Source organism: Ixodes scapularis, unplaced genomic scaffold (assembly GCF_016920785.2).
Source record: "Ixodes scapularis isolate PalLabHiFi unplaced genomic scaffold, ASM1692078v2 PGA_scaffold13__105_contigs__length_92229423, whole genome shotgun sequence".
Lineage (NCBI taxonomy): Eukaryota > Metazoa > Arthropoda > Arachnida > Ixodida > Ixodidae > Ixodes > Ixodes scapularis.
This window is the reverse complement of record NW_024609839.1, coordinates 52,678,763-52,692,062: the sequence shown is the minus strand read 5'-3', so window position 1 is coordinate 52,692,062 and position 13,300 is coordinate 52,678,763. Positions and strand designations below refer to the sequence as shown.

The 13,300-nt window shown below is 48.9% G+C and overlaps 1 protein-coding gene across 4 annotated transcripts in view; it reads left to right on the top strand.

Annotated features, from left to right (window-relative positions):
- LOC8039303 (transcription initiation factor TFIID subunit 1) overlaps positions 1–12,406 on the top strand; it is a 76,917-nt gene extending 64,511 nt beyond the window's left edge. For all 4 annotated transcript variants that reach the window (XM_040499231.2, XM_040205749.3, XM_042289898.1 and 1 more), the window contains exons 33-37: positions 5,872–6,155; positions 7,624–7,776; positions 10,163–10,351; positions 10,716–10,970; positions 12,044–12,406. In XM_040499231.2, the coding sequence (XP_040355165.2) occupies positions 5,872–6,155; positions 7,624–7,776; positions 10,163–10,351; positions 10,716–10,970; positions 12,044–12,331 (1,169 nt within the window). In that variant the 3' untranslated portion in view covers positions 12,332–12,406. The remainder of the gene's footprint in view (positions 1–5,871; positions 6,156–7,623; positions 7,777–10,162; positions 10,352–10,715; positions 10,971–12,043) is intronic.
- Positions 12,407–13,300: the final 894 nt, after the last annotated feature.

The window sequence follows — 13,300 nt, the reverse complement described above, 5'->3', positions numbered from 1 at the left end:
TTTACCGAAAGAACAAGCACTCAATTCACACACTGGAAAACAATTATTGAATGTCGCTCCCAAGTAGATGCTTTTAAGGGCAACTCCGCTTCATTTTTGTTTTTGAGAAAACAATGCAGTCTTCTTCAGTGTAACCTGGGAAGACCAGACGTCAAATATTACGACTTAGTTCTGTCTTAATGTTTCTTAAACAGTCCGGCAAACCTTGCAACGCGCCAAGTTGCTGAAATCAGCTGACTCTAGCGGGCGAATTGAGGCGTAACCAACAGTGCAGTCAAGGCTGCGGCATTGGCGTAGCTAACATTGAGCTAGACGTCATCACCACTCTTCCTTTTTTGTTTGTTTGTACTTTTCCGGGTAAGCGTAACGGGTGACGGCAGCAACATTTTCTCTCGGCACTCGGCGATCTCCGCGTGATTACGTAATGTGCCTGCACAACGCGCTTCTTGGGAGCCGTCCGGCAGTCCTGCCATCCACGTTTCCGTCATCTCCTGTGTCATAACCGCTGTCGTCGTCTCACTCTTACCGTTTGTGATTATTGTCTCGGAGCTTCGTTCACGCTACGTGCGCAGACTGATGCCGAAATTGTGCAGACGTCGTTGAATGTCCTAGACACCAAAACATGGTGAAAAGTGCGGTGCAGACGACACTTGCGCCTGGCACACGCCCGCCCCAACAATGGCCCGCCCGCTTGCCCCAATCCCGCCCGTCATTGCATAGAGGATCACGTGACATCCCGTACCACGTGATAGCCATGTTTTTGGTGGCCCGAAGCTAGTCTTGCCAGACAGAGCCGAAGTTTCGGTTTAGATATCTGCTCATGTTTAAAGTAAGATTTAACAATATATACCGTATTTACTCTCATAATGAACACACTGTTTTCCCGTAAAATTGATACATATTTGGGAGGTGCGTTCATTATGCGAGGTAAAATTTTTGCAGTTACACTCTTTGCACTAATGTCATTTTAGGTACCAATATGACACGGCAGGGTGCTGTGGCACGTCTCCACTTACAGAGGCACACCCGTGGCTGGTCGAGGGCGCACCACAGAAACCATGCTCTATAAATTGTGAACCTTCTTTTGGGTGCTTTCGGCATGCCTTTTGCCGAAGGAAGAGTGCCCTACAAAGTTCACTCAGCACAAAGAGCAACGTGGCCGTCCCTAAGTCTAATCACTTTCACAATTTCATGGTCCGAAAGCGGATCGCTGGCGACGGCGTGTTTGTTGACATCAATGCATCCGATGGGCAAAGCGTGGACTGGGCAATTCCTCCGACCCCAGCTTTGTTAGGTGTGCGCGCTGTTCGGTGTCATGGTTGATCACTTCCGCAACTACGCACTTGCAGCCATTACAAAAGTGGCTTGGCTTGACTTGGCTTGGCTGCTTGGCGGCAAAAAAAAATTGGCTTGGTTTGGTAACTAGCTAAGTTGGACGCAGTTTGAGATTGGCGGAACCGATAATTGGAGGTGCGCTCATTACGTGAGGGGAAAAAAAAGTACAAATACAGTAGAACCTCGTTGATACGTTTTTCAGGGGACCGCAGAAAAAAACCGTATCAACCGGGAAAGCGCAGCAACCGATAACGCACTTAAAGGCACTCTATATGAGATAGAAAGCAGCTCTTATGCAATGGTTTATTTTATGCACTTACCGAACTCTTTTGGACTCAGACACGTTCACAAAAGCGCGTAATATCCACCTGCCGCTTCGAATTAATGGTATGTAGTAAAAGTCGTTTCTCCAGAAGCCGCAGTCCCCTCTCACTCTCCGCGCAGTCATGAACGTTTACGTAGCGGCGCAAGGTGTCCAACGCAGCGATCGCGTCCGCAAACGTGGGTGCAGCGTCATCGTTCGTTTTTTGCTCATCTTCTTCATCACTTTCTTCGTTGTCGGCATTAGTGAGGTCGGCCACAATGTCCGCTATGCTCTGCGGTTCAGAGGTAACGACGTTGTCGTCAAGCGACGCATATTCGCAGTAGGTAATGGGAGCTCCCATTTTCGCCATAGCATCTTCCATTTCTTAAGAATCATCGGCATCTTCGTCAGCGTTGTTTTTTGTTAACGCTTGTACTTGCCCCGCGCGTTGAAACCCGCACTTGCGGAAGCAGTGCTGCACAGTGGTAGCAGAGACGGTGTCCCATGCTGTAGCGAGAAAGTGCATCGCATCTAGGATGGAGAGCTTGGTCGGAGCGTCACCTCGTTCCACCATGGCAAGCGATCGCCGGACAATCCACTTCCGGTAGAAGTGCTTGACATTTTTTATTATGCCCGCGTCGAGCGGCTGGAGGTGACTCGTGGCATTCGGAGGAAGATACTCCACCCGGACGTTCCTGAGAAACGACAACTCCTCTGGGTGGGCTGGGCAGTTGTCGATGAACAGGAGTGCCTTTCTGTTTTGCGACCCCATTCGTGAGTCAAGGTATCGCAGAAACTCCTCGAAAAGAGCACTTGTCATCCATGCACGAGTGTTATTTTGGTAGTGGCAGGGCATCCGACGAAGGTTCTTTAAACATTGCGGGTTACAGAACTTCCCGATCACCCACGGTTTCATCATTTCTGACCCGTCCTCATTGCAACACAGTAGAACAGTAAGCCGTTCCTTGCTACTCTTTCCTCCGTGGCAGGCTTCACCTTTCAGGCTCAATGACTTCGTCGGCTGCACATTGAAGAAAAGACCAGCTTCGTCGGCGTTGAAAACGTCACGTGGGTGGCACTCGGCGATGATCGAAGGCAGCGATGACTTAAATGCTTCCACATAGATTGGATCAACGCTGGCAGCTTCACCGCTCACCGCGCGGTACGAAATACCGTGACGCTTTCTGAAGCGGTCGACCCACCCGTTGGAAGACGTAAAGTCCGCGATATCCAAACGATCAGCAATCTCTTGCGCCTTCTCTCGCAGAATGCCTCCGTCGATGTTGACACAAGATGCCCGGGCTTGTTTGAACCATACCAACAGGGCCTCCTCCAACTTTGCGTGTTTTGCCCCCCGAGCCTGTTTAACAGGGACGGCGCCAACGGGAGGCGAGGGGTGGCGGGCGCCTCCCCTAAAATTTCTTCTGCCACCCCAAGATGAAGCAGCTTTGTTCACAAATAATTACCAACGACGTCGGCTTGAAGACCCAGTGTAACGAGTGTCCAGACTTTAGAGCAGTGTATGCCTTTAATTCACCCTTTTTTTTTCTATTGACGTCCACCCACTGGAAGTCGCACCGCGAGCGAGTAAGCTGTCAAGCGCTTTAGAAAAAGAAGCTCCCCTTTGTGACGCCTGCTGGCTTTTCTCTCCGTATTCCGCTCTGTGGTGCTTATCTTAGCGGAGACCGGAGACGCGAACGAAGGGGAGCTTAGTTAAAGTCGAGGTCATGGGGAATTCCGGACTGTCTCAGAAAGGGAAGCGAACCTGGTTGGGAGTCTGAGCATTGGAGACAGAGGTCCCTACTGTGATAACCCCCCCCCTCCCCCCCCCCCCTTCCCACTCTTCCTTCTCGTGTCTCCGCATTTCCCTTTTCAATGAGCACACCGCATAAGCTATCTTCGATAAGCCCGTGGGCGACAGCACCTCAGAGCAACCCCCCCCCAATTTGGTTCGCCTCCCCACTGCCCCCCCATTATGAAGATCCTGGCGCCGTCCCTGCTGTTTAAAGCCTGGTTGGTAAAAAGGAGCCTTCGCCTCGATCTCCTTTCGTCTCGCGACGATACTGTTTAAAGTTGACGGCGCGAGTCCAAGCTCTCTTGCGACCTCAGACCTCTTCCGGCTGGGATTTCGATCCACCGTGCGAAGTATGTCAAACTTCTCTTTAAAAGAGAGTGCTTTTCTCTCTTAGGAGTAAAGGGAAAGGGGGCGCCCACGTGCCGCGCGGCCGCGCGATCCGCGTTGCGTGGTTTGGATTGTTCGGCTCTGCTTTGCTTCGCTTCGAAGCCGGCGTGGCACCTTGGCGCCTATTGGCGCGCCGAGGCGCCGCGATTCCGGCACTTTTGGACATAACAACCGGGAAAACAAACGTAACAGGCAGGAAACTAATACATGTATCCCTATGGAAGTAAAACGGGACCGGCGTTTTTGAACGCAACGGACATGAAAACGTATCAACCAAGAATGTATCAACGAGGTTCTACTGTATCGATGCGCCGCTGGGGGCTGCATTCAAAACCGTTCATTATGCGAGTAAATACAATATTTCACTGTTTGCGAAGTGAATGACATAGTGCCTTTTGTTAGTGCCTTGTAATGTAAAAGCACTCATTATCCCGTCGGAATTAAGTGGAGTTGCCCTTTAATGCTCTTTTTTTTCCGCGCATTGTGTCCGATCGGAACAAACTGCCTAGCAATATAGTTGAATGTGGCAGTATTTCTACATTTCTTGAGCAACTCTTATCAACTGTATAAATATGTTCTTTTTTGTAATCGGCACTTCACTGCCAAAGCTACCTTTGCAGCAATTTTGTCACCATTGGCTGGGGCAGTCTTTTTCACGTATCATATTGCCATGCTGCTTTTTATGTGAACAGTTGCAGACATACTGCTGTCAATTGTAGCTCAGGGTTTTGTGCATTGTGGTGGCAGAGATCTACGCTTACATTGCAAGTTTCTCTCATATTTAGTGCTTCATTATTTTACCACTCCTATTATATTCCACGTTTGGAATAATAGTAATGATAAACAGCAGGGTCGAGGGATGAAAGAAGGCGTTTGATGGGCCCGGCGAGGGCGTGGCTTCCACTGCACGATCGGCTCAGGCGCGACCAGAGTACAGGACTGTTTGGTGTGAAGGACTCGTTTGCCGAAGGGGGACGCGGTAGTGACTAGTTTTGGGCCGTTACCTGACTTCCCGGGAGGGCAGGGACTGGGTTACCGTAAAATGCCCGAGCGGGTGCTCCTAATCAGGAGAGAGAAAAAGCGACAATATTTTTGGAGTCGTGCACTCGCCCAAGCAACGTTCGAGCATGCTTTCATGCTCGAGACATTGATGATAACTGGAGGCAGTTTCCTAAATTTGTTACAACATAATTACCTGCTTTATTTTATAAAAAGCTCCAGTTTTTTTAAAGTCTTTCTGTAGACCAGAGATTTCAAGTTTTTATAAGTTATAATCTATTATTATTTTATTTGTAATTGTATTTGTATTTTTTTTTATTTATATGGGCATTTATGATTATTTTTACAATTTTATAAACAAGCCACGCCAGGTTGCAACCTCTTGCTTTACATCAGTAAAGATTCTTTACACCTGTCCATACATAATTTTTGATGCATTATACATAGGGTGACCATATTCCTCAAGGTAGAAAACGGGACATCCCAGTGGGGCAAAGGTGGGGGTGGGCACCAAATATTGAGACTGGGAGAAAAGAAATGAAATGAAATAACTGTTCTTATTTCAAAACTTGTCTTCGCGAGAGAAAAAGTGTTTGTGGACAAGAACAGTCTCAATTTTTACTTTCTAAGCAAATATTTTAAAGTTCCTACGGCCATGTTTGCAAGCGGGTAGGCATAGTTTCGGTTTGCTTTAAACTCGCTTGGTGCCAATTTCGAAACTATGCACTCCTCCAAAAACGGGACATGATTCTTTATTGGGACAAAAAGACGGGACGGCAGAAATGGACCTAAAAAACAAGACTGTCTTGACCAAAACGGGACGTCTTGTCATCCTAATTATACATTCTTTCGGTGTTTTAAAAGGTTGTAATTCATTGACTTTTGCTGGGCATTTCTTGGTGGCTCTCTGCCCGGTCAAGAATAAAATCTCTTTTACTGCCCTTTTACTTCAATCCTTGGGCCCCTAAGTGAATGGTGCGTCATTTATTTAGGCGACATTAGAGAGAGACTGGCAGCTGACAGTGGTGAACACGACCGTTGCTGCGTTCAGGGCTGAAGAGCACGCTGACCCAGGCTGCCCAGAACATGCTGGAGCTGTGCCTGAAGCGCTTTGCGGAGAAGGAGGACAAGCTGATGCGACTGGAGAAGGCCATCAACCCGCTTCTGGACGATGACGACCAGGTGGCGCTATCCTACATCCTGGAGGGCATCGTGTGCGACAACCTCAAGAGCATCCCCGAGTCGTGGCCCTTCCACAAACCTGTCAACAAGAAGTTCGTCAAGGACTACTACAACGTCATCAAAAACCCAATCGACCTGGACAGTATCGTCAAGGTGCGTGCACGGTTGTCCGTAATATGGAGGGAGTGCCACGTTTTATAACATAGAGAGTTGGCAGTTTATTCGTAAAACAGGAGGCTTGTCGTTTTCTTCCAAAGTAGGAAGCTGGCCGTTTTCTGTATAATGGAGAGCATGACGTGAATTGCACGACCCTCGACACTATTGTCAACACGCGTGCAAAGGTCGGGAATTCCCCTTCCTTATGAAACAGAGGGCTTACTGTTTTCCGTTCGTAAAATAAAAGTCTGACCGTTTGCTTTAGAAGTGAGGGATAGCTGTTTCCTGTCAGACAGAAAGTATGTCGCGAAGTATTCTGTAGACTTTGACGGCATCATCAAGGTGTGTGCCCCATGAAAAAGAGGGCACACCGTTTTCTGTAGAATGGTGGGCTGGTCATTTATTCGTAAAACGGGAATGTGGCCATTTTCTTCGAAAGTGAGGGCTAGCCATTTCCTGTAAGACGGGGATAATATCACTCGAAGAATCGCACAGACGTCGACAACATTACTGAGACAAGTGCTGAGTTTGTGGAGACCCGTCTGTCATAAAATGGGGGGCTAGTCGTTTATTGATAGAATGGGACGCTTTATTTTTTTTTCGTAAAATGTCGTTTTCTGCCAAAACGGTGAGTGTGACATGGAGATTCATGTAGACCGCGACAACATCAAGGTAGTGCACGACCCGAGGAGCTCATTCTTTGTAAATCACCAGGCTTTCCTGCTAGGCTCTCCTGCTGCTAGTCTTCTTCATAAAACAAGGGGACTAGCCACTTGTTTCATAAAACAAAGGACTCTACCTGTTTTCACCTCAAAGAAAAAGCAAGTTTTGCCCATTGTTCATATGCGGTGCACAGTAGTTCTTATCAGATTTGGTTGTCGGAGGAAAAAGGTGAAGCTTTTGGTGTTTGGAACATATTCCTACGCCGTGATAAGATAACATACCCTTATCTTAAATTCACCTACATATGTCTTAATTATCAACATAAAGGGCGAAATTAGTAGTAATGCTCCGCATGGAGCTGGACTTTTTTTTTACTATGGTATATCTTATCTAAAATTCACCTAAATATGTCTTAAATATCAACATAAAGGGCGAAATTAGTAGTAACGCTCCGCATGGAGCTGGACTTTTTTTTACTACAGTTCTCGAGGTGAAAACGGGTATAGTAGTTGCTACTCATTTTATATGAAACCGGGAGTATATTAGAGAATATCATTGTCCTCGGAGGCATTTTCAAGACAGTGTATCGCTTGAGAAACCTGTTTTCTGTAAAACAGAAGGCTAGATGTTCCGTTCCATTCTGTTAACTCATCCCGTAACTTTCACTGACACCTCACTCAACGGGATGACCAAACATTTAAATATGGGGAACTCTACATTTTGGCTTCCTGACTAGCCTACAGTGCTAACGAGTCGACGATAGAAAACCCGAAAAGTGGCCACAAACGTTGACGTCTTGCAGAACATCAAGGCGCACAAGTACCACAACCGGGAGGACTTCTTCTACGACGTGGAGCTGCTGTACAAGAACAGCATGCAGTTCAACGGGGCCGAGAGCCAGTTCACCCAAAAGGCCAAGGAGATTGTCGAGGCTTGCCAGCTGGCCCTTGAACTGGTGCGTCTGTTTCGAGGCCCTCTCATGTTGCGGTCCACTCTCCACTCAACTCACTCGTTCCAATTCCCGAGTCAATGTTTTAATGCAAAAGCGTTCACTGTCCCATAAGGCGACCCGACGTCATTAGTTTGAAGCGCGAAATCGGCACCTTAAATCCTTTCTCCGAGTGAAGCCAGCCCCCAGCTATGAAATCATGCAAAAAGCCTAGACAACGGCACCTGATTCCCCCGATCTCAAAGGAGTGGAGTAAAGCCGACGAATTTTCGGCTTTGTCCCTTTGGCCGCCGCGCGTCGACAAGGCTCCCATTGGCCTCTGCACGTCAGTTTCAACGACCGCCCACCCCGTGGCGCTGCGTGTCCATCAGCGCGCCGTTAACACGAAGCGTCCAAGGTCAGCGCGCCGAGGAGAGCACACACGCTGACCGGTGACGAAAAGTATGCAACAGACGAAATAAGGGAGTGGATGAGCGGCTTGCATGCTTTCGCATTCACAACTCGTAAGAAGTGTTTAGGTGTACCTCGAGCCCTTTCATCGATCGACATTTTGGGGAATATGCTTGTTTTTGCTAGCATTTTACGGGAGCAATGTTGACAAGATGTAGAGGGAGCGGGGACAGAGATGATGCTTCTGAGTTAAAGTATCGCACTGTTATCTGCATGAAAGATTGATGTGCTTACCGTGATATCCGAAGGGATAGCCCACCGCGAAGCAAGAGCAAATCAAGTGAAAACAAGGAGTGGGTTAACGCTGAATGTATAACCAAGAAAAGTTGTAGCAAAAGAATTTGAAGATGTGTTTACACTTTGTTCACTCACCTTCAAAGCCTTTAAACGAGCAGTCGCTACCACCATCAAACAAAATGTCAATGACTTCGTCACCGTGCAGCAGGGGGCCATGAACCACAAACGACTGTTCTGCCCAGTCAGCATTTATTGCCTGCCTAATTGTCCCCCTGCGACACGATCCTGGGACAAGTGGTCCCAGGATCGTCACCTTAAATCCTTTCTCATGCTGCTAGTCTTCCGGACACGATCCTGGGACCACTTGTCCCAGGATCGTGTCGCAGAAGCCTGCCTAATTGTCCCAGGATCGTGTCCGGTACTAAACAAATGTCGACACAACACTCTGGTTGCTGCCGTCGCTCATAGATGGCGGTAGCTGTCCAGAGTGTTGTGTTTGCCAGTTGTCTGCTTGCCGCCGTCGCTAATAGATCGCGGCAACCTTTCCAGCCTCGGCAACCAGACAACTGGTTGCTGCCGTCGCTTATAAATGGCGGCAACATTTCTTTGGAGGAAGAGGAGCAGGAACAGAACAAGGGGCGATGTGCGCAGCAGTGCAAATGGTTCCGCAAACCCTGCGAGGCCGCTATCGCCTAAAGTTCCACTGCATCGAGTGCTTCAGATTCCCTTCCGAAAGAAGGGTATATCGCTCGCCTGGAAAGCCATTGCCGAGAATAGAAGCTACAGCTCCGCTGCTTTTCCTTCTTTACCAAAGTGGAAAGGCTAAAAGATTTTTTTTTCATTTTCAAGCTATGTGCTAGCATACAGTGATTTCCTCCTGAAGCGTCATTGGCTGCTTCAAACTAACATTTTGGTTAAGTTCTAAATCTTACTTGCATGATAACTTGAGTAGGATTATGTGTGCAATCTCATGTGATAACACAGATAGAGGGACGCTGGACGCGAGTAGGTTTTCGAATGCCAACGTACCAAGCCTTTATTTTGGAGTGAGATAGAGTAAATTTTGGAACACGGGCATGGGGCCCGCCATGAAACGTAAATTGACATGCCGATTGGTTGTTTTTCGGCCTTCCTGTGGTATGATGGGCACGAATGCCACTTTCACCGCTGTTGACGGACCGATCGGTCGATTGATCTGCCCCCTGCATCATGGTGGGCATGAATGCTGCTTTCGCCACTGTGGAGGGACTGATAAATTGATTGACTGGCCCCCTTGTAGCATGATGGGCACGAATGCCATTTTCATCACTTTCGACGGACCAGTCGATCGATTGATTTGCCCCCTGCAGCATGATGGGCACTGATGGCACTTTTGCCTCTGTTGATGGACCGATCAGTCGATTGATTGGCCCCCTGCAGCATGATGGGCACTGGTGCCTCTTTCGCCACTGATGATGGACCGATCAATCGATTGCTTGGTTCTCCTGCAGCATGATGAGCACGGATGCCACTTTCGCCACTGTCGATGGACCAATCGATCGATTGATTTGCCCCCTGCAGCATGATGGGCAGGGATAACACGTTTGCCACTGTTGATGGACCGATCAGTCGATTGATTGGCCCTCTGCAGCATGATGGGCACAAGTGCCGCTTTCGGCACTGTTAACGGACCGATTGGTCAATTGAGTGGCCCTTCCCCCTGCAGCACGACGGGCAACTGACCCCACTGGAGCAAGCGATCAAGGTTGCCCAGGAGGCAGCCCTGGAGGCGGCGGACACGGACTCGGTGGTGACAGGCAACTCGTACCCTGCCGAAGACAGCACCCTGGCCGAGAGCGACCTGGCACGGGCGGAGGACCTAGACAACCCTCAGGGGTACTCGGGCCTCGGAAGGGTAGGCTCTCTTTCTCTCTCCTTCCCTCTGCCCCGTCAGTGGGGTAGCCTTCTCTTTTCTTTTGTGTCAGTTGCTCTTTCTTTTAGTTCAGTCGGTGAACCACTCTCCTCTTTTGTTTTGTCCTCCTGCTTTTTCTGTCTCTTTTCTGCTTTCTACTTCAACAGGGTAATGTTCCCTCTTACGTTACGCTTCATTTTTCCTGCCGTCTGCTTCAGTGGGGTAACCTCTTTTGTCTACTTGGACCACACGGTAATAGCCTTCCTCCCTTTACTTTCCCGTGCTTTTGCTACATTTCGCCACATACCGATTTACTTGCACAACGAAGCCAGCACTCAAAACACAACTCCTTCGACCCTACCTGCAGCTGTCCCTGCGCAAGCGCAGCGAGAGCCTCGGCGGTCCCGACGACTGCGAGTTTGTGGACGTGGAGGGCGACGAGGAGGCAGAGGTGGCGGGGCTGCAGCGACGCCTGTCCACATCCGGGGATCGGGCCAGCGTGCTGGACCAAGACCTGCAGATCACCCCCGAGAACAGCGAGCCCGAGGAGGACGAGGTCACCTCGGACGAGGACCACCACCACGTGCTCATGACCAGGGCCTCTATGGTGCAGGCCCCAGAGGTGATCACTTTTCTGCACGGGCTCTTGGGCAGGAATGCTTGCTTGTACTGGGAAGTCTCTTCACAGCGTCAGCTGTTCGTGGCCCATCCCCCCGCAACGGCGTGAGCAAAGAATAAAATTAAGGAAAGAGCTCAGGAGCGCAGAGCTCGGTTTCACAATCGGGCCGTGATGCTAAACGGCCGGGCCGGGTACGTATATCCAGCTGTGTGCAAAATAGAAAAAAAAAGTGTTTGCATGTTTTTGAGTTGAGGCAAATCCCCTTCGATGGCTTGCGGCGGAATTCACTTTGCTGCAGCGCATCTTGCCTAATCGTTGGTTTTATAATCGGTAATCGTTTCTGATCTTCAGTATCGCGATTTGCAAAATCTCGATATTCAAGAAATGGTTGCGTAAAATCGAATAAAACACAAATGCATCTTAACCTTAAAAGCATTTATTCATCAGCAACGTATCCACGCTAAATCAATGCAACATTCTTTCAGTATCAGATCACCGCAAGACGCACGATCGGCACAGTGTCAATCGATCGTCATCGTTATATCGTCGAATGAGCAGCACAGCTGACCCCGTCTAAGTGTCAAGTCGTGCAGTCGTCGGGCGGTTTTTTAGCCACTACAGATTGTTTCTAAACAAGCCACAAAAGCTACTTTAATGCGGTCTGCGCAGTCGAGTCATACGGCTTGGGCGGTGGTTCTCGACCACCGGTGCTTGGGGACCCCTTCTGGATCAGTGAACGTGATGGGAGACCCTGGCCATACTAGTAGTAGTAGTTTTTTCTAAAGTCTGCCTTTCCATATTTTGTTGGCTCCGCATCGCCCGAACACCGAAGAATATGTGAGCGGGCTGAACTCGCAGTGCGTGGAACGTGCCTTCGACCGGTGCGTTTAGGTTCCCGTTCCGCCCGTGCATTGAAAGCGGTCCCAAAGTGGCAATAAACGACGTTGCAGAAGCCGGCGGACCACTTTTGGGGACATGGTAAACAGATTTGTCGGAGGCGCGTCCAGGTACCATAGCTGTACTGACGACATCTCTTCGGTAACTGACGGACGTTCTGTCTCTCATTCGTCTTCTAGGTGATGGAGGACACCGAAATGATAGATGAGAACTACGACCCATCCGAGTTCCTGCTCCAAGGCAAGTACCACTTCCAGGCCATGGAAGAGGATGCGGCGGCGCCCGCCATGGAAGTGGACGAAGCGGATGCCGTCGAAGGCGGTCCGCCACCGGTCCAGACTTCGGTCCAGGACAACGTCATCAGCACGGACCTTGCGGTGTCCGAGTCGGAGGAAGAGGTGGACGGGGGACACCTGCCGGATCTTCAGGACACGCCCGAGAAAGACGAGGAAGATCTCTGGTTCTGAGTCATCACTCATCTGGACACTTTGGGAGGGGTTATGGGGCTGTACATAGAAATAAATCATCGCGTGTCTCGTTTATTTGTTTGCTTTAATGCATCTTGCAGTGCCAGGAGGTGTTGTAGTAGGGGGTTGAGATGTCTCATTTCTAATCTGTGTGAGGGTTTTAATTTATTTTTTATTTAGACACTACTATGGGCTGCTTGAGGCCCAAGCAGGAGTGGAATGCGAAAATTACCGACAAAGACAATAGCAGACAAATAAGTATGACTATGCGAGTTGAAAAAGTGGGTAAACGAATGTTCATGCATTCAAACAAAATAAGAAAGGGTTCATGGTAATAAAACCCGAGACTCGGGAACACAGAAGGAGACGAACACAACACAACGTCTCAAACACAGCTGAACGTATTTTCCAGACACTCGTTTAAAAAGGCGAGCCCCCCCGGTGCCCCCACCCGACATCCACAGTCCCGAAGGTCAAGCCGCTTCCTCCCGTCCAGTCCACGTCAGCAGCCCTTCTCGCACACACAGCCATCCACATGCCCTAGGGTTTTATTACCATGCCCTAGGGTTTTATTCCATCCACAGCCATCCACATGCCCTTGGGTTTTATTACCATGAATCATCACCAGCTCGCTTGTTTTTTAAGTATTGAAGAAAGGGTTCAACTTGGAATGATCCAAGCTAAAAGTTGATTGGTTACCACCCTAAAAATAACACATTTGTCTACAAATGCATGCATGTTGAGACCTGTGTCAACGACTGATGATATATTATTTGTCTGCCCTGAAGATAAAAGCAGACTGAAAAAGAAAACTTCAAAGACTGAGACAACGTTGGATTGAGAACATATGCCTTCCGAAACAGTCGAGCGGCTCATACCAACTCGTGCTCAGTGTGTCAATTTCATCATTTCAGTTGAAATGCATTTTCAAAATTAGGTAATTCTTTGTTTTGTTTTTTTGCTAAAAAT